Below are 18,562 nucleotides of genomic sequence, written 5' to 3' on the forward strand. Positions count from 1 at the left end.
CGTGGCTTCACTTCCGGTGCCTCAGTTTCCTCATCTGTAAAATGGCCATACTTAGTAGCATCTACCTCATAAGGCTCCTGTGAGGATTAAATGACTTGATAGTGCACGTCACATCCTAACTCTTCATATTGTTAACTATTACGATTATGAGACCTGGACAAGTCACCTTACCTCTCCGAGCCTCAGTGTCCCCATCGGCAGAATGGGGATGAGGAGGCTAGGAGCTCCTATAAGGTGCTCTGCTGGGGTGTTACTGTCACAGAAGCTTCTCTGCTCTTTTTGACCTCTCTCTCCTCTGAGAGGCATACCCCAGCCTTGTGGATGGGTGGGAGGAATGCTGTGTGTGTGTGTGTGTGTGTGTGTGTGTGTGTTGGGGGAGGCCCAGTGTCCTGCCCACTGGTTCACATCAAGTTGAATGTCAGGGGCACTTCCCTGGTGGTCCAGTGGTGAAGACTCCATGCTCCTCCTGCAGGGGGTTCAGTCTCTGTCCGGGGAGCTGAGATCCCTCATGCTGAGCAGTACAGTAAAATTAAAAAAAAAAAGTTGAATGTCAGGCTGCAAGGTGGCTGGCGGCTGGCATTAAGCCAGGAGTCCGTCCCCTGAGCGGTGTGTGGTCACTAATCCCGTTCGGCGCGGGGAACCGGGTCTCATTGCCTGTCCCGCTGGTGCCCGCAGCCTCCCGGACAGCCACGACAAGCACACCGCCCCGCAGGGAGGCCCAGGCGGTGGGCCACGCTCCGCCCACTGTGGCACCAGCCTCGCGTGGGCCTGTGTCCGGTTCCCTGGGTCCTTGTCGCTCTTCCTTCCTCCGTCCCCGGGGATTGCTTGGGGCTGTGCTCCCCTCAGCAGGGGCTTGGCAGGAAGCGCGGGTTCTGAGTTCCGGCACCCCCGGCACCCCCGGCACCCCTGGCTGTGTGACCTTGGCACGCCGCTTCACTCCTCTGAGCTCCGGGCTCCTCGTGTGCAAAGGCCTGGGCTTCTGTATGTTCCCATTCTGAGGTGCTGGGGACCCGTGTTCTACGCTTTTTGTTTTTTTTAATTGTTACACCTGGAGGCTGTTTATGCTTGCCAGTCCTCATTTAATCCAAGAGGGGGTCATCCCTTCCCATTTCACAGAAGAGAACACTGAGGCCCGGAGAGGCAACTTGCTCAAGGCTGCAGGGCCTTGGTTTGAACCCAGAATGGGGTGTGTGCCAACTGCTGCCCCTGGGCTCCTCTTGGCTGCCCGCCACTCGCTGGCCGGAGTGTGCTCGGCGTGGAGTGAGTAGTGACGCGAGCCAGGCGGGGTGACTGAGCTGCAGGCCCGCAGGGCCATGCATTTACCTGCAGGGCGGCACAGGCACTCAACATAAACACAGAGACCCAAAGTGCACATTAGGTTTCCAAAATAGCCTTGGGAGTTGCTGCTTTTCCTCCAAGCTATAAACACGTCCTCGGGTGGGGCTCCCCTGGCCTCCCGGGTCACAGACCCCTGGGGCCTCCCGCTTCTTGGTCTGGGTGCCCGGATCCCCTCCTGGCTCCTGGACTTGGACAAGAGATGGAGTCCCCGAGGCCGAGAGCTGCTGACCCTAGTGGTGGGGGGTGGGTGGGGGTCCGCTCTGCCAGGCCCAGGCAGAGAGGCCAAGTGCTAGGGTTGGAGACCTGTGAGCACTAACCTGCCGGCTGTCTGCCCCAGGAGGGGTGGGCCCGGCGTCCCGGCGAGGGAGCAGGACTGCTGGAGGAGAGCAGGAGAGCTGGTGGGGACTGCAGAGTCACGCGGGGAAGCTGAGGCTGGGGGTGGAGGCTGGGCAGGGCGGTTGTGTCCAGGGCCCCACCGAGCAGGTGCTGCACCAACCCCAGAGTGGGCCTCTTAGGGAAGGCCCTGGAGGCGACCTTTCCAGGGGCCCCTTACCCAGCGAACATGTATCTGGTGCCTACTGTGTGCCAGGCTCCATGCTGCACTCTGGGGTTGCAGCTGGGAGCCAGAGTCTCGTCTTACAAGGGCTGAGTTAAGTAGGGGAAACCAACAGGTGGAGACAGCCTCAGTAGCGAGTGACCAGGGTCTCTGGAACACAGACGAGGGGCACTTGATCCTGACCAGGGAGCCAAGGAAGGCTTTCTGGAGGAGGGGGTATACAAGCTGAGTCCTGAAGTTGGCAAATGACGAAGCGGGCGTGTAGAGGGAGGCTTCCGGGCCGAGTAGACGGGCACGGGCAAAGGCTTCGAGGTGTGATGCGGCGTGGCACGCCTGGGGCTGGAGGCACCGGGGGCATGTCTTCCCCACCCTAGCACGCGGCCGCTTGCTCCAGGGCTCATCACACGCAAGGTTGGCACGTCTGCCCTTTCGGAAGAGAGGCGATGGGGCCTGTTTCTCATGCAAGCCTGATCGCCCGGCCCTGGCTCCTTGGCGAAGGCAGAGTACCACCCCGTGAGGGTGAAGAAGGACAGTATCTACTATGGGGTCTTCCTCCATCCAACGGAGAGGCAACCCTTGGACTCTTTGACTAATCGGGAAACTGAGGCACACAACAGTCTTGCTGCTGAGCTGGGGTGAGGACCCAGCTTTTTCCTTGGCTCCATGGGCAGCTGCTGAGCCCCGTGAGAGAACAGCCTTGTCACACCCAGCACTTTTGAGGGGCAGAGAAGTCTTTTCTACACTGGAAGCCTTGACCCAGCAACCCACTCCATGGAGATAACTGGACAAATACGCAAATCTGTGTGTACCAAGATGCAGGACCCAGGAGATACACGGTCACCCACTGTATTACCTGCTGGGAAGGGTGCTTGCTGTGTGTTAAGTAGGAAAAGCACACGGTTCTTGGTTTTCCTTTGTTTGTTTGTTGGCTTACCTGTTTGTTTGTTTTTTTTTTCTGTTTCTTGTGTAATCATTGTAAAATACATGGGCAGTTTAAAACAAAGGGAAAACAAGCGGGTATTTTTGTCTTAATGACTTTGATTTTCTTGACTAGTTGATGCATTACATGATTGAAAGATACAAGAGAAGAAATTCAGACCCATGCTACAACAGAGATGAACCTTGAGAACATTATCCTAAGTGCAATAAGCCAGTCTCGATAAGACAAATACTGTATGATTCCACTAATGTGACGGACCTAAGGGCAGTCAGATTCCTGGAGACAGGAAGTAGAATTGTGGTTGCCAGGGGCTGGGGGAGGGGGACCAGGGAGTTATCGTTTAATGGGGGCAGAGTTTTGGTTTTGCAAGATGAAGAGTTCTGGAGAGGGGCGGGGGGGAGGGCTACACAGCAGTGGGAATGTGCTGGATGCCACTCACCTGTTCACTTAACAGTGGTTGAGATGGGGGCTTCCCTGGTGGCTCAGCAGTAAAGAATCTGCCTGCCAATACTGGAGATGCGGGTTTGATCCCTAGTCCAGGAAGACCCCACCTGCTTCAAAGCAGGTAAGCCCGTGCTCCACAGCAAGAGCAGCCACCGCGGCGACCAGGCTGAGCACCACAGCTGGAGAGTCGTCCCCACTCTCTGCTGCTAGAGAAGAGCCCACGCCGCAGCAGAGACCCAGAGCAGCCTAAAGAAAGAAAGAAAATGTAAAAAATGGTCAGGATGGTAAATTTTCTGAGTATTTACTATCATTAAAGAAAAAGGTACAGAAGGGGACAGGGACAGGTCTCCCCCACCCCGTCCCCAGCCGCAAGCCTGTCTCTGGAGACCACCGGTGTTCCCGTGTGCTGGTGGAGCCGTGCCTTCCTCCCTCCCGCCCTGGGTTCCAGTGGGCAGGGGCCGCCCTGACGGGGCCCCTTCACTCACGGGCAGAGCGAAGGTGCCTCTCCAAGAGCCCGGGGTGTGCACCCTCTTCCGTCCCCACTCTCAGGGCATGAGGCAGCGGTGCCCTGATCTTCTGGCCCTTGATGGGTTGGGGGGACTGAGGACCCACGACTGGGGAGCAGGGCTGAGGTCCCACTTGGGGGGAGCCTCGAGACTCATCGCTCCTCTTGCAGGGGGAGGAAAGTCCTGTTAATTCATTCCTGTGCTCCTAAGTGGGCACTTGGGAAATGTTTGTTGAATCTGTCGTGGGGAAAAGGAGATGGAATCTAAAGCAACAGCCGGAGGGGTTGGGCTGCAGCAGACGCTGAGGCTGCTGCTCTGGGCTTCACAGAAGCACCCACACCCACTCGCCAGGGTGTCCTCGGCGCCTGACTCGTGCCAGCCCCAGGGTGTGGCACTAGCTTGGGCACGAGGGCAGTGAGACGTCCTTCTGAGATGAGGCAAGCCCCCAGAGGCTTGTTTGACAGTCCCACGTGTCACCGGGCGTTGGAGCAGGGAGTCTGGTTTGGTGCCTGGGGGTCCTGCCTGGTGCCTGGGGCCCTGGCCACCCCCACCCCGCAGACCTGCCACCCTGGGGTGAGCCAGCCGTTCTTCACGGCAGCAGAGACAGCGTAGAGCCCGCATTCTGCGGCTCGTCAGTGCCTATCCATTGAGCTGAGGGCTCGTTTACTGGGAGCCAAGCTCTGGGCTGAGCGCGTGGTGGATGCTGACTCATTTAATATACCAGCTCCCCAAGGCAGGTGCTCCCGCTAGCCCCTGCCCTGAGACGGGAACCAGGCGCACGGCAGGTTCGGGGCTTTGCTCCAGCCGGCTCTGGGGGCGGGATGGGCAGCAGGCTGTGGGCAGGTCCATCTTGGCCGGTGGAGGGGGAACCCTAGGGCCTTTCTCCACCCGGGGGCCCAGGAAGTGAGTCAACAGACTAAGCGGCCGGCTTCCAAGTCAATGGCCGTGACCCAGGGCTGCACGCCAGTGCTGACCCTGGCAGGGTCATTTGGGGGTGTTTCCCGAGCAGTGTGCTGGGGAGACATGGTAGGGAGTGGGGTTTACAGAACCAGTGGAACATTCTTACCACTGCCAGGCTGCTCAGACGTGGGAGTCGGGTGGACCTGGGCCTGGCCTGGAGCAAGGCGGTTCCCCTGGGCCTCGGTTTACTCACCTGTAAAGTGGGAAGGGTAATGCCTGCCTCACAGAGCCAGGGTGAGAGTAAGTGAATAGTCTAGCAGGAAATAAGCATTTTACAATGAAAGCAAGTCCTCCCTTTCTCCAGGAGAGCAGAGTCTGATGAGAGAGGCAGAGAAGTGAACACTTACAGTACCCCAGATGTTGTGAGGAATGCACGTGCTAGGGCTGGAGACGCTTAGGTGGGTGAAGTGACTCCTTCTGGGGAAGTCCTGAAGGGCTTCCTGGAGGAGGTGATGAAGGTGTTGCAAGCCTGGAAGAGGTTGGAAGTGGTGTCCCAGAAACTTGACGGGGGCCTGCTCTGGGAAGCAGATTCCTTCTCCCCAGGAGGTGGTCACTGAGCCACTTCTCGTAGTGGCCTGCTTGCCTGGGGAGAGGGGGTCAGTGCCACTTGGGTGTGGTTTGTAGACAGAGGCACTGGAAGGAGGGCACTGCCCCCCAACCGTCAGCTCTGGATGACTGGCATCCACAGAGCTGCTGGGTCTCCAAAGGGGCTTTCAATAAACGGCACCAAAGTGGGAGTGACGCTGGCCACCTGGTAGATATGTATGCTGGGTAACTGGAATGGAAGGCTGGTGTAAACAGCTGGAGCGTGGGATGGACATGGGGGCACATGAGCAGGGGCGTTTGGACCTGGGAGAATGATATTCAGTGCCTGCCAGGGTGACCCCACAAGACCAAGGGACCCCTCCTGCCTTAGCCTTGCCTGCTGCCATGGTGGTCCTCGTCAGGACAGACCTCTAAGCCTGAGCAGTACCCATTCCTTCCTGGGGCATGTCGAGGGGCGAGGAGGGCAGAAGCAGGTCGCTGGCTGGGTTTTGCCGGCCGTGGAAGCCGCCGTGTCAGCATCTGGCTCCGTTCCCTCGGCCGCCCCCCGCCCCGCCACGTGCCCCCGTCCCCAGCCAGGTGACGGCGGTGTCTGACTCATTCTCCCCATTGTGTCTACGTGATGACTAGGCGCGTAGGGGCTGTGGGGTCAGCCAGTCCTGGGTCCAGGCCCGGCCCCGTCACTTGCAGTGTGGCCTGGGCCCACGCTCCCAGTCGCTCTGACCACCAGCAGCTGGGAGGTCACGAGGGTGAAGCCGCGGACTGCACCTGTCATCCCGGGTCCATTGACTAGTTGCAAACAGCTCTGCGAGGTGGGTGGTCTTAGCAAAGCTCAGAGAGGGTTGGCAGTCTCTGGCAGGTCACAGAGGGGCAAGGTGTGTATATAGCTGGGGTTTGACCCCAGGACCTCTGACTGCAGAACCCCTGCCCCCCTCTCCACCAGACACACTGGTTTGAACCCAAAGGCTGATGTCCTGGCTGGCTTTGACTCTCTGTGGTTCATCAGATGGCTTTCCTGATGGCATGGGGTGTCTGTCCAGGCACTGTGGAAGTTGTTTCTTGGCCTGACTAGGGGAGCCCTTTGGCCTTACCCAGTCTGACACCATTGCATCAAGAACGGGAAAGTGAGGCTAGAGGAGGAGAAGGGACTTGCCCGAGATCACACAGTAAGCCTGGGCAGAGACGGGGCCGATATACTGGGACTTTCCTGGGAGTCCAGTGGCTAAGACTCCACGTTCCCAGTGCAGGGGCCTGGGCTCGATCCCTGGTCGGGGAACTAGATCTCACATGCTGCAGCTCAGAGTTCACGTGCTGCAAGTAAAGATCCTGCATGCTGCACCCAAGACCTGGTGCGACCAAATAATTTTTTTTTTAAAGAGAGAGAAAGGACCCGGTACCGGGTAGCTTGCGCTGACGCTGGCTGCCTCGTTGCCCGAGGGGGTGCGGGCCTGGGGGCTGCGGTCCAGTGACAGACTCGCCAGTCTCTTCCTCCCCGCCTCTCTCAAGGCCTGGTGACTACCCGCGGAGTGCCCCGGAGGCCTGCCAGCTGCCCGGTGGAGGGTAGCCGTGGTCACCGGAACAGGCAGGGAGAGTGGAAATGACTCCACGCAGCTCAGCCCTGCCGTCCATTGGCCGGGCTTGCTTTCACCGCCTGGCTGGGAAAATTCACTTGCCAGCCCCTCTCAGTTGCTTCTAGATCCACAGAGGGTCGGGGCAGGGTGAAGACGTGTCCCTGCTTGGGTGGTCCGGGCCTCGCACACCCACCTGTCGCTGCCTCTCCCAGACAGGGCCAGGCTGGGCCACGCCAGCGGTGAGAATGGCCCTCGTCCAGAAGGGCGCCTGTGTACCTTCCCTTGAGTGCTTTTAACATCCGTGAAGCCTGCAAGGTAGGGCTGCTGCCGCCTTTTCACAGAGGAGGAAACTGAGCTTTCTGGCCAGGGACCAGCGGGCGCTCTGGGGACGCTGCTGGGTGGGCGGCCTTCTCGGTTTGCTGTCCCGCTCAGAGGGCCTGGTGGAGGCTCACGTCATTTTTGATTCTGTCAGGCCTGAGCAGCTCATGGCACGCACTCCAGAACCAAGCATGGAATGAATGAGTGGACAAAGGCTGAACCAATGCACAGGAAGAGGAACAAATATTGCGTATTGGCGCCTATGTGTGGACTCTAGAAACATGGATAAATGATCTTATTTGCAAAGCAGAAATAGATGCATGTAGAACAAATATGTGGATACCAAAGGGGAAAAGGGAGTGCGAGGAACTGGAGAAGGATCGATGTGTGCGTGTGCTGGTGCTCAGTCGTGTCCGGCTCTTTTGTGACCCCGTGGACTGCAGCCCTCCAGGCTCCTCTGCCTGTGGGATTCTCCAGACAAGAATCCTGGAGTGGGCTGCCACTTCCTCCTCCAGGGGATCTTCCCAGCCCAGGGACTGAGCCTGGGTCTCCCGGGTTCTTTATCCCTGAGCCACCAGGGAAGCCCATACGCTGCTGACGCTGTGAATGAGACAGATAACTAAGGAGAAGGTACCGTGTAGCGCAGGGAGCTCTGCTTAACACACTGTGGCGACCTGAATGGGATGGAGGCCCGAGGGGGCACCTGTGTGTACAGATAGCTGATCTCTGCTGTGCAGGAGACACCAACACGACATCGCGAGGCAGCTGTTCTCCAGTAAAAATCAGCTCTAGAAACACGTGCTGCCACCCCAGTCCTGGCTTGCTGGCCACGGGTGCTGAGGGCAGGGGCCAGTGAGTGGCTCGATGCCATCACCGTGGGTGACTCTGGGCGGCAGTGATGTCCCTGAGGCTGTCTCCTCTTTCCGGCTCCGAGGAAGGGCCACAGCCAGGGTGTGCAGGTTTTATCTAGCGGGACTCAGAGGCTCCGGCGGAGGAAGGGCTTGCTGGGTTGGTGCAGTGAATTAGCGACAGAGCTGGACTTGAGCCAGGGTCTCCCGTCCCTTCTAGCCCAGAACCCTCTCCTCCACAGGGTGCTCCCCAGCAGACCTGAGATCCCCACCCACCCTGAGTAGCCTTGCACAGACCACTTTTTTGGGAAGCCCTGGAAGCAGCTGCTGTTTCAGGTTGAGAGAGAGTGTACGCGTGTGCGTGTGTGTGTGGTGCCCGCTTGCTGGGAAGAGGCGCACACTTGATAACGTGGCTGCTCCACCCAGCCTATCACCAGCTCCCAGATTGTGCTCCTGCCTGCCTGGGCCATTACCACCAGCTGTAATGGAATCGGCTGCCCTGGTTAAGTGTTCACATTAAATTAATACCTCCTCCGCGGAGACAATCAGTTGGCATTTAATTTGTGTTTCCCTCTGAGCAGCAGAGTGCAGCTGGGCAGCTGGGCTTCTGATGGGCACGTCTGGGAGGCGTCCTTTTTGCCCGGATCAGGGGCTGGGTGCGGACGGGAGCACCGGAGTCCACGGGGAAGGAGATGGTGAGCGGGGGAGGCAGGGCTGGGAGGTACCCATGCGAGCGGGGCTCGGGGGGCCGGGGGTCTGTCCATGCACAGGCTGGGGGCCCGGCCCCCCCGATGACTGGAGAGAGAAGGTGCCGTGTACCGACGAGAGCGGGGAGTCAGGGGCCACGGAGGCCCACGCGCGTCCCTGCTGGGCTGCCCACCCACTCCCGCCACGCTCTTGCTCATCTGTGTTTCTTTCTCTGCCTCTGCCGTGAACTGTTTGTGGTCTTGGACAAGGAGGGCAGCGTGGAAGAGGGCAGTTGACCCGTCTGTGAATTTCCAGCTCTCTAGGGGGCTCAGCAGAAGTCAGCGGGTAGGGGCCTGCCGAGTGCCCGCTCTGATCTGTAGCCTTCTGGCTTCTGCGAAACTGCATTTGAGGAAGGGTCGCCCTGGTCTGCCTGGTCCTCCAGCTCAGACGTTAGTCTAGACAAGGAGCTGGCACCCGGGGCCCCGGCTCTGCCGTGAGGCTGGGGCAAGGCACGCCCGCATGGGTAGGCCAGCGGCACCTCTCTGCGTCTGTGGGTGGTTGGGCAGCGCAGAGGCCCACAGGCAGGCGGGCAGGTGGGCAGCAGGGCTCCAGCAGGCCCCCGGCCGGAGTCACATTATATGGGGTGAGCTCCCTGGGCCCCGGGTGCAAACTGTCCTCTGCCCACCTGCCCACCACCGGAGGCAGGGCCCATGCTTGGCCCCGAATGAAGTTTTCCACCCATGGCTCTGGCGCAGCCTCACCTGAGCTTGCTTCCCATCACCTGAGTGAGCTGGCTTGGGCGTGCCGGTGGCTCGCCCTCCCTGGCAAGGTGTGGACCATTCCTGCGGCACCTCCCAGCCCCCGAGGCCTGGCCGCTGGAGCCGTGGGGTCCCGCAGCCGGAACTGAGCCTCGGAGTGTCTGCGGTGTGCTGTCTGTGCCAGGGGAGGGGCTGGGCGTCTGCACCCCCACCACTGGACCCCGTGTGTTCTCACAGCCTCACAGGGGCTGCGCTTCCCGCCCAGAGAGGATGGCTGACTTGCCCAGAGTCACACAGCCAGCCAGCAGCAGGGACAGCATGCTAACCTGGTCTCCCACTGCCCCTGGCCCTGGGGTCCCCAGGACTTTCTCCCCAGAGGCCTCCGGGCTGTCCCCGGGACTGCAATGGTTTTGCGGGGCTGTACCCGCTTTTCTCCAGAGCTGGAGCCCCAGAGCCTCTTTCTGTGACCCACAGGAAGTGAAGCAGCTATGAGTCAGTCCCTCTGCCAGTGACTTCAGCGCAGCCTTCCGCCCCTCCGAAGCCGGGCTTTGTGGCCCCTTTCCTGCGAGTCTGTCACCCCGAGCTCGTGGGGGCAGGGAGACCCTGGCCCTGTTGTTGGCTGGGGGTGGGGGTGGGGGGCTGGCCCCTCAGTGCCTCCCCTCCCCCCAGCAGCCTGCCCAGACTTCCCGTCCATCACGTGGTCCAGCGGTGCCTCCGCAGGAATGCAGGCGACCACGTCTGGCCAGGGCTGGGGGGCTGGGGGGGCGGCTGCCTCCGCTCCTTCTGCTAAGACAGCGGCTGAGCCCGTGTGGACGCCGGGGAGGCATCTCTTCCCCTCACCCGCCGCCCTGACCTCCCTGCTCTCCTGCCCCGGCCTGGAGCTGTGGAGAGCGGGACAGACATGCTTTCTCCTTCTCCTGGCCCGCTTCTGGCCTTGCCAGCCCGCCCCGCAGCGCGCGGCCTCTCCCGGGGGAGGCTCTGGAGCCAAGTGGACGGTCGGAGCTGAGTGGCGAGACCCCCAGGCTGGGGCTCAGACTGAGGACGCCGTCCAAGGGGCCCCAGCTGGGGAGGGCGCTTGCCACCTGGGTCATCCATCCATTCATTCAGCAAATCCATTCAACAACTGTCTGACTCCTTACAAGTGAGGCTGGGGTTAGTGCAGGGAGCATAGAAGTAGTCATCATGAACTGCTGGGGAGGGGCCAGACCCCCGCTTTAGACCTGACCCCTGCAGCGCCCCTCTGTACCTGCTTCCCCACCTAGAACCGGGTTCTCCCCGGCTCTGGGCCCCGACAAGCCAGGCGCAGGGTGCCCGAGACTTCTGGAGGTGGGTGTTGGAGGAGGTGGCCGTGCTGTCTGCACGCATGTCTACCCCTGTGGGCTCCCCGGTCTGGGCCCGGAGTGTAGGGGCAGAATGGCTCTTCTTGAGCGTCCCCGGGGGGTGCTGGGCTCACACTCCATCTCCTTTATAGATGGAGAGACTGAGGCTCCGAGCGGTGGAAGCAGATGCCAGGGTTCAGACTGAAGCCCTTCAGCCGGGGCAGGGGAGGGCGCCCGCCCCGCTGTCTACGCCCTGGGCGCCCCTATACCTCACTTTGCTTATCTGTGTACTCAGAGGTGTGCTCTAGGTGGACTCTGGGCCCTTTCAGCCTTTGTTTCTGGAAATTCTGAGTCTCTTGTTTCTGTAGAGTAGCACCCTCCCCCTCCCCAGCCCCGCGGCCCACCGTGTGATTCTGGGGGAGGTGCCTCATGCTTGTGGACTGCAGTGTTTTCATCAGTCCCGTGGAGATGATCTAACCCGGCCTAGAGGTTTCTGTGAAGCTGAAGGCAGGCTCTGCGGGTGGTGCCGGGCACACCGTCAGCGCCCCGTCCGTGGGGGCCGCCCGGTCACGCCAGCATCAGCACCGCCGTCATCCATCCTGCCTGCTTCGTGAGCATCCACAGCCTAGACCGCTGTGAGAGCCGTGGCTGGAGGGCGTCTGCAGGTGGGGAGAGAGCCGGAGGATGCTGGGGGCCAGAGAGGGTCCCTGTGGGCTGGTGGGAGCGTGAGCCAGACCTGGGCCTGAGCACGCCTCGGCGTGGAGGAGACGGAGGGTGGTCTGCTGCTGTCCCTGGCATCGTGGGCTGGCTCCGTGGATGAGACACCGCTGCTAAGCGGCCCTGGGGACGATGGCATCCTGTGGCCTGCCAGGTCAAGCCTGGGCTCAAGGAGGGAAAGCCAGGGGAGTGGCTGCCTCGGTTTGGAGGAGAGATGACATGTGAGACAGGCCTGGGAGAATGGATAGATTTCAGGAGGCTGAAGTGGCGGGTGGGAAAAGGGAATCGGGTTACCTCTGATTCTGTCTCCTCTGCCTGTAAAAGGGAGACCACCCTTAGGGCAGGATTAAGTGATAGTTTATCTTTTATGTGTATGAAGGCCCAGCATGGTGTTCACCACCCCGAAAGTCACCAATTACATGTCCCTTTCTCCACTCCTTTCAAGAGAAAAAAGAGTTTGGAAGTTTTATGAGCTGGTGGGTCAGGGAAGGCAGAGGTGGATCCAAATGATTCGGGCTGCCCTGCCTTGGCTAGCGTTGCCTGGGTGCGCTGGGCCTTCCTTTTCCCACCTTTCCCATGGGGAGGCGGTCCCTCAGCAGCCCCCGGCCCACCGTACGTGTGTCCCCTCCTGGTGGCAGCTGGTTTGTCCCTGGCTTCCTGCGGGCCTGTCTTTGCTTATGTTGGTCCTGATGCCTGAAACTCCCCTCCTGCTGAAACCGAGCTCCTGTGAGCAGATCCAGGGCAGGGGAGGGGACGGGCCTGGGAAGCAGGTGTTGGAATGTCCTGGAGCCCACAGCTTGGTTGACCAGTTTCTGGCTCAGCTTGGCGCTCCCTCCCCCTTGGCTGAGTTGCCGTGAATGCAGGGCATCTGGGGCTCCTCAAGAAGCATCGCTCACCCATCCTCTCACTCCAGTCGGCCGGAGCAGCTGAAGGGCAAAGCGTTTCTGCACTGTCAACGTGGAAGCGGGCAGAGCCAAGCTTTCCCGCCGCGGGCCGGGGGGGAGGTCAGCGCGGGCAGCAGGCTCGGTCTGTCAAGCCAGCTGCTGTCAGCACGCAGGGGTCCTTCCTGGGTCTCCTGGGGGCAGGCGCACGGGCCGTGCACCCATCCAGCTCTGCACATCGCTTGTGCAGGCTCACCTGGGCTGCAGCTTAGCGAGGTGAGGGGGCCCCCAAAGCGCCTTCTGCTGGGGAGCGCGTGAGAAACGAGCCCCGCCCCAGACCTGCTGAGCCGACTCTGCACGTGAGCGCGGTCCCCGGGTGACGCCCACGCTCGTCCCAGTGAGAGCGTGAGCTTGGCTGGAGTCCCATCCCTGCTGACTGGTTGTCTGTGGCCTTAGACAGGTCACACCTCTCTGAACCTCAGCTCTCTCATCTGCAAAATGGGTTTGGGGAAAATGTCTTTACAGGAGAGGGTTAAGAGGTCAGATGCAAGGCAATGAGATGTGTCCAGGGCACTGAGCCCAGTGCAGGGGACTCGAGTGGTGCTCACCAATCAGTGGCTGCTGCTACTTCGACTCCTGTGTCTGAGGATCCAAAGACGTGGCTTGTGTCTTCGCTCTGCATTGACCTGAGACAAATTGCTCTCCTTTGCTGGGTCTCACTTTTCCTGTCTGTTCAATGGGTCTGTTGACCCGCTGCCCCACCTTCCTCACGAGAAGGTTGCTTCCAGGAAAAGGAAAAGTGAGAGGGGGCTGGCCTCATCCCAGAGGCTCCTCTGAGAAGCTGGTGTGTATGTGGGGGTGAGATGCCCCCGGGTGCCCACATCCCATCCCTCGCCACCCCCCTTATCTTTCTGTTGCTGCAGGAACGCAGTAGCGAGGCTGGCCCTGGGGGCCAGGCTGTGGTCAGCGCCCTCCCTTGGCCCCACTCTGCTCAGCAGCTTTGGAAGCCAGTCCCCTCCCCCCCTCGGGGCAGCGTGGCCAGAAGGGATGATTCAGCTCGGGCCCTGTATTCTGGGCCTCGGCCTCGCTCGAGGGCAGCCCTGGACACCCTGTGCGGCTGGGCGAGCCGGGGGCAGCCTTGAGCTTCTCCCCACCTGGGGTTCCTGTTCCCCTGCTGTTCCCTGGACTCATGGCCCCGCCCACGACATGCTGGGTAACCTTGGGCAGGCTCCTTTCACACACAGGGCCTTGGTGTCTCCGTTTGTACCACGGGACTGTTCCATGAGACAATCCTGCCCGGGTCAGACTCTTAGACTCTCTCCCTGCCCCTCCTTGGGTCCCTCTGTATCTCTCATCCACACCAGGACGCCCACCCAGCCCCGCTGCCCACGGGATTCTGAACTCTGCCATCCACTGCCGATTGAGGCCCGGCCACCACTGCAGGGGCTGGTGAAGACCAAAGGGAGGTGGGGAGTGTGTGTGTCCTCTGGGAGCCCTGCCCGGGGCCGTCTGTGTCTCGTGTGGGAAAGGGGAGGAATTTTCCTCTGTGTGTGCAAACAGTATCTGTTTTCTCTTGTTTCCAAAAGCCAGTGACGTAACCCGCTCTTCAGCCATCCCTCCCCTCTGGCCTATTTTTAGCTGGCCCCGACAGCATCCTCAAGGCTTCAGACCTGCCTGTTCTGAGGCTATGTAGGGAGGGAGCCCCAGGGTGAAGAAAGAGAGAAGCCCCGGTCTGTTTGTCCTGCAGTTGGAGAAGGGCCCGCCTCTCTGGGGCAGCAGGTGGGGAGGGGGTCAGGGCTCCCCGGGATCCACGGTCCACGGGGAGCCCAGCAGGGTCACCAGCACCCGATCTGGAGCCCCCAGCGAGTCTGAGTTCTGGCCCTGCCTGCCCTCACCCTCACTTAGGCATGAAATGTGCTTGTGTCCGACCCCATGGACTGTAGCCCACCAGGCTCTTCTGTCCATGGGGATTCTCCAGGCACAAATACTGGAGTGGGTTGCCATGCCCTCCTCCAGAGGATCTTCCCCACCCAGGGATCGAACCCAGGTCTCCCGCTTTGCAGGCCAATTCTTTACCATCTGAGCCGGCAGTGAAGCCCAGGCATTAAATAAGTGAGACTTATATCTCTTTTTTGTTTTAATGTAATAAAACAGACCTGGGTTTGAAGTCCAACCCCATCCCCTAACTAGCTGTGTGTCTTTGGGCAAGATATGTAACCTCTCTGAGCCTCAGTTTCCTCATCTGTAAGAAAGGGATGATAACAGCTACGTGGGAGATGTCTTTGTTGGTTAGGGTAGGTGGCAGGACAGATTGACTCTGAGATTGCAATGGTTGGCATGAAAAAAGTTTGTTTCTTGTGGGTGCAAAGGAGAGCCTGAAAGCAGTGTTGGGTGTAGCCCGGCACCTGAGAACAGCCTCAGGACCGCGTCTCACGGGAACGGAAGGGGCAGCGGCATTTGGGCAGCACCTTCCACTGTGTGCGAGCAGGGGCGGGGCGGGGGCCCCTCCTGCCACGTCTCCCGCAGGGCTGTGCTCACGCCCCGGAGCCTGGCTCTCCTCCCCTGGCATCGTGCATCCACCCACCGCCCCCTGCCTGGGAGCTCCGGGACACAGGCAGGGCTGGAGCCCCTGCTGCACCTTCCTCAGCCAGCGCGGGGCCATCCAGGGTGGGTGCTGGCACTGTGCCTGGGGGTGGGCTGCCCGGGGGAGGCCACCCTCTGACCGCCTCTCCCTCTTGGCTGTTGCAGGTGGGAGGAGGAGCTCGCCAAGCGCGTGAACCTGCAGACCATGGTGGACACGCTGCAGGAGGTAAGAGGTCCCAACCGGGAGAGGCTGGGGGCGAGCCACGCGGTCGAGGGGCGGGGCTGGGGGCCGGTTCCCAGCACAGCCTCTGGGCTGTGTCAGCTCAGCCTCTCCTCTGTGGAGCCAGGAGCCTCTCCCATCGCCCCTGCTTTGGGGCTGGGAAGGCACCCCTGGCACACAGTTGCAGAAAAGCCTGGGCACAAGAGCCCTGTTGCTGTCTCAGCCACGCAGGACTGGACTTGGGGCCAAGTGCCTCGGAAAGGGCTGGGGGGCTTGTCACCAGGTGGGCTCCCAGCCCCAGTGGCGCTCCGCGGCAGGTGTGAGGACGGCCTCTGGCTTTTCTGGCTTGGTGGCTCTGTGTTCTGGGCCCTGCTTCACATGGGCTGACGGTGTACCCTGGGCAGCAGACTTGACCTTCTCAGCTTTGTTTTCCTCTCTGCCAAATGGACACAAGAGTGGCAACCCCGTGAGAAGCCATGGGTGACTCTTTTTAACACTGAAAAAAATCGCCTTCTGATAGTTAAAGCATTGATCATCTACATAAATAAATAACCAAAGAAAAAAGAAAGAAAATAAGCATTGATCTTCTCAGGAAGTTAGGGATTAAAATAATGTCAAGGAGACATTAAAAGACATCAACGTCAAGGAATGGTTAAAATAATGTGTAGAAGGAAAAGCATGAAGGTTCCCTCCCCCCAGCCCTGCTTTCTTTTGTGAGAAAAGGTCTTTTTACTTTACAAACGTAACATGTTCACGGGCCAACACTTGGAAAGTTCAGAGAAGCACAGAGAAGAAAACAGAACTTAGCCTCCGGTTCTCCCTGCCCCACTGTTGCTGAGTTGGTGCGTGACCTTCCAGGCGTTTCTGTGTATGTGTACAGCCCCGGGTGTGCACACTCAGTGAGGTTGACATGCGTGATGTTGCCATTCTGGAGATCGGAGATGGTCACATATTGGCACTGTGATGTACATTGACCTGCTATTTTGACCTACTGGAATCGCTTTTATATCTACTTTTTCTCTCAACATCTGCCATGGATTTTTCCATCCAATTTACAGTTCTCAGGAAAGAATTGTTTTAGGCTGAGGGGTGAAGTGAGGGCTGAGCGGGGAGCCAGGCTGGGTCAAGGTCTTGGCTCCCCTCCCCTGGGGCACAGAGGCACCCGGCATGGTTGGATGTCAGGCATCCATCTGGGGCTCTAAAGCCGGTGTCTGGCCTCTCCGCCCCGCATCAGGGAGCCCGCCCAGCCCCCCCTGACCCCTCCCCGGTCTCCGTCCCTTGTAGGCAGCGCAGGAGGCGGAAGCCATTCAGGAGGAGATGAACGAGAAGATTGAGCGTCTCAAGGCCGAGCTGGTGGTGTTTAAGGGACTCATGAGTGACGTAAGTGCCTCCGGCTGCCACCCCCCAGGCGTCATGAACCCCCCCACTCCCCCACCCATCATGCAGAATGCTTCATTCACTCCGAGGCTCCAGAGCTCGGCTTCTAGTTAGAGTCCTGGCTGGCTGTGTTTGACCTGTGAGGATGACGGATGCATCAGAGATCAGGCCCCCCTCCCCACCCCACCCTCCGCTTCCCGTGGTCTGAGTAGAGATGCATTAATCAGCTGCTTAACCCATCCGCCCGCCCCGGGCTCCTCTGACGGCCTGTGTGCGTTCGCTCGGACTCCGCCGGCTCACCAGCGTGGGGGCAGGGGGGGTGGGGTGGGCAGCCAGGGGCCTCTGTGTCTGGGAGTGGGGGATGCCGATGGCAGGCTGAAGGGGACCCCGGGTCTGGTCTGCGCCAGCCCAAAAGGCCACCCGAGCCAGCGGCCTCCCTGAGGTTGCTCTGTTGAGTCGGGACTGGCCGGTGTGCGCGTCCTTGGGACAGTCGGAGCTCCTCTGAGTCACTGTGGGCGGGGGGCAGCTGTTGGCAGAGCAGCAAGGGCCTCCTTCCTGCTGGGGACCTGGTTTCCTGCCACCTTCGGGCCGCGGGCAGTATGTAGAGAAAGACTGCAGGAGGGAGACAGAGCCCAGGACGTGTGCCTCCGCCGGCCGTGGCTTCTGGCCCTGGGCGGTGTGAGGCTGGGGTGGCTGGAAGAGGGCAGCAGGCTCCCCTTACCGGGGTCTGGGGGACCCCCACCCATCCAAGGTAGCCCCCGCCGTCAGCCTAGGAGGAATCTTTGTTGGGGAGAGGTGGGGCAGACCTGCCGCGGGAGCAGGGCGGCCTTTCAGCGCTGGGATGCGTCTTTCTTTTTCCCTTGTTCGGACAAAACCAACCCTGATGCCGTGTCTGCTGAGAGGGTGCCTTCTGGCCCTTAGGGAGACTGGCAAACGCAGTCTTCCTTGGTCCCCACGGCGCCCACGTCCCCCCACCCCTTGCCCCGAACCCGAGCCACTGGCCTGACCCTTCACGCCCAGCAAAGGCTGCAGGACCCACCTCAGACTGCGGAGACCTCCTGCCCAGCACCTGGGGGGTCTCCCCACCCCTCCATCCAGCCGGAGCCTGGGGGTGCCTCCCACCGACCCCTTGCTTGGGGCCCCCCCCCCCAGCTCACGTAACCCCCTGCTGTCCTCCCTGCAGCCCATGACAGACCTGGACACAAAGATCCAAGAAAAGGCCATGAAGGTGGACATGGACATCTGCCGCCGGATCGATATCACGGCCAAGCTGTGCGATGTCGCACAGCAGCGGAACTCGGAAGACGTGTCCAAGATCTTCCAGGTGACGAGGGCCGCCCCACTCACCAGCCGGCACTGCCCACCACCCGCCCCGGCCACCCTGCCCCGGGCCCTCACACCCCGCCCACGTCCCTCCCCGCCTCCCCAACCCACCCCCAGGTAGCCTTTGCCCAACGCTCCGGCCTCCCAGGGAAGTGTAGAATCAGGGACTGCATAGGCTCATAGGCATGTATGACTCCATCATTGAGGCTGACCGCTTGTTTCATCCTACGTCTGAGGACACCACTCACCGCGGGGGTGGGGGGGCGACGTGATGGGCTCCTGGAAGAACGTGGCCGCAGAGCTGGGACGAGGACTCAGGTCTCTGGACCCTCCAGGGCTCAGTCTGTCTGTCCACCTTGGGCCCCTTGCCCTGCCTCCTGTCTCTCCTGGGAGCAGGAGCCGGGGACCAGGGCCATGGTCGTGGAGCCCTGGCCAGACTGTGGGAGCCCTAGCCCTCAAGCCTCAGAATTCAGAAGGGCAACTGTTGACCCGTTGACTCTTTTTTCATTCCCACATTGAGACTCATTCAGTCCCCCACTTCCCTACGCCCAGCGAGCGTCTGTGTCCAGAGTGAAGGCGATGGGTTAGCACTGGCGAGTGTCCTCCAGGGAGGGCTTGGGGTGTCCTCCAGGGAGGGCTTGGGGTCCGGTCCAGTTGCCCGAAGGGCGTCTGT

At 60.6% G+C, this 18,562-nt stretch overlaps 1 protein-coding gene across 1 annotated transcript in view; it reads left to right on the forward strand.

The window, feature by feature from the left end:
* The window catches only part of IFFO2 (intermediate filament family orphan 2), a 47,511-nt gene that overhangs the window by 20,486 nt on the left and 8,463 nt on the right, over nucleotides 1–18,562 (forward strand). The window contains exons 2-4 of the mRNA XM_055574313.1: nucleotides 15,135–15,195; nucleotides 16,474–16,569; nucleotides 17,750–17,890. Of these exons, the coding sequence (XP_055430288.1) occupies nucleotides 15,135–15,195; nucleotides 16,474–16,569; nucleotides 17,750–17,890 (298 nt within the window). The remainder of the gene's footprint in view (nucleotides 1–15,134; nucleotides 15,196–16,473; nucleotides 16,570–17,749; nucleotides 17,891–18,562) is intronic.

The sequence above is a fragment of the Bubalus kerabau genome, chromosome 3, assembly GCF_029407905.1.
Source record: "Bubalus kerabau isolate K-KA32 ecotype Philippines breed swamp buffalo chromosome 3, PCC_UOA_SB_1v2, whole genome shotgun sequence".
NCBI lineage: Eukaryota > Metazoa > Chordata > Mammalia > Artiodactyla > Bovidae > Bubalus > Bubalus kerabau.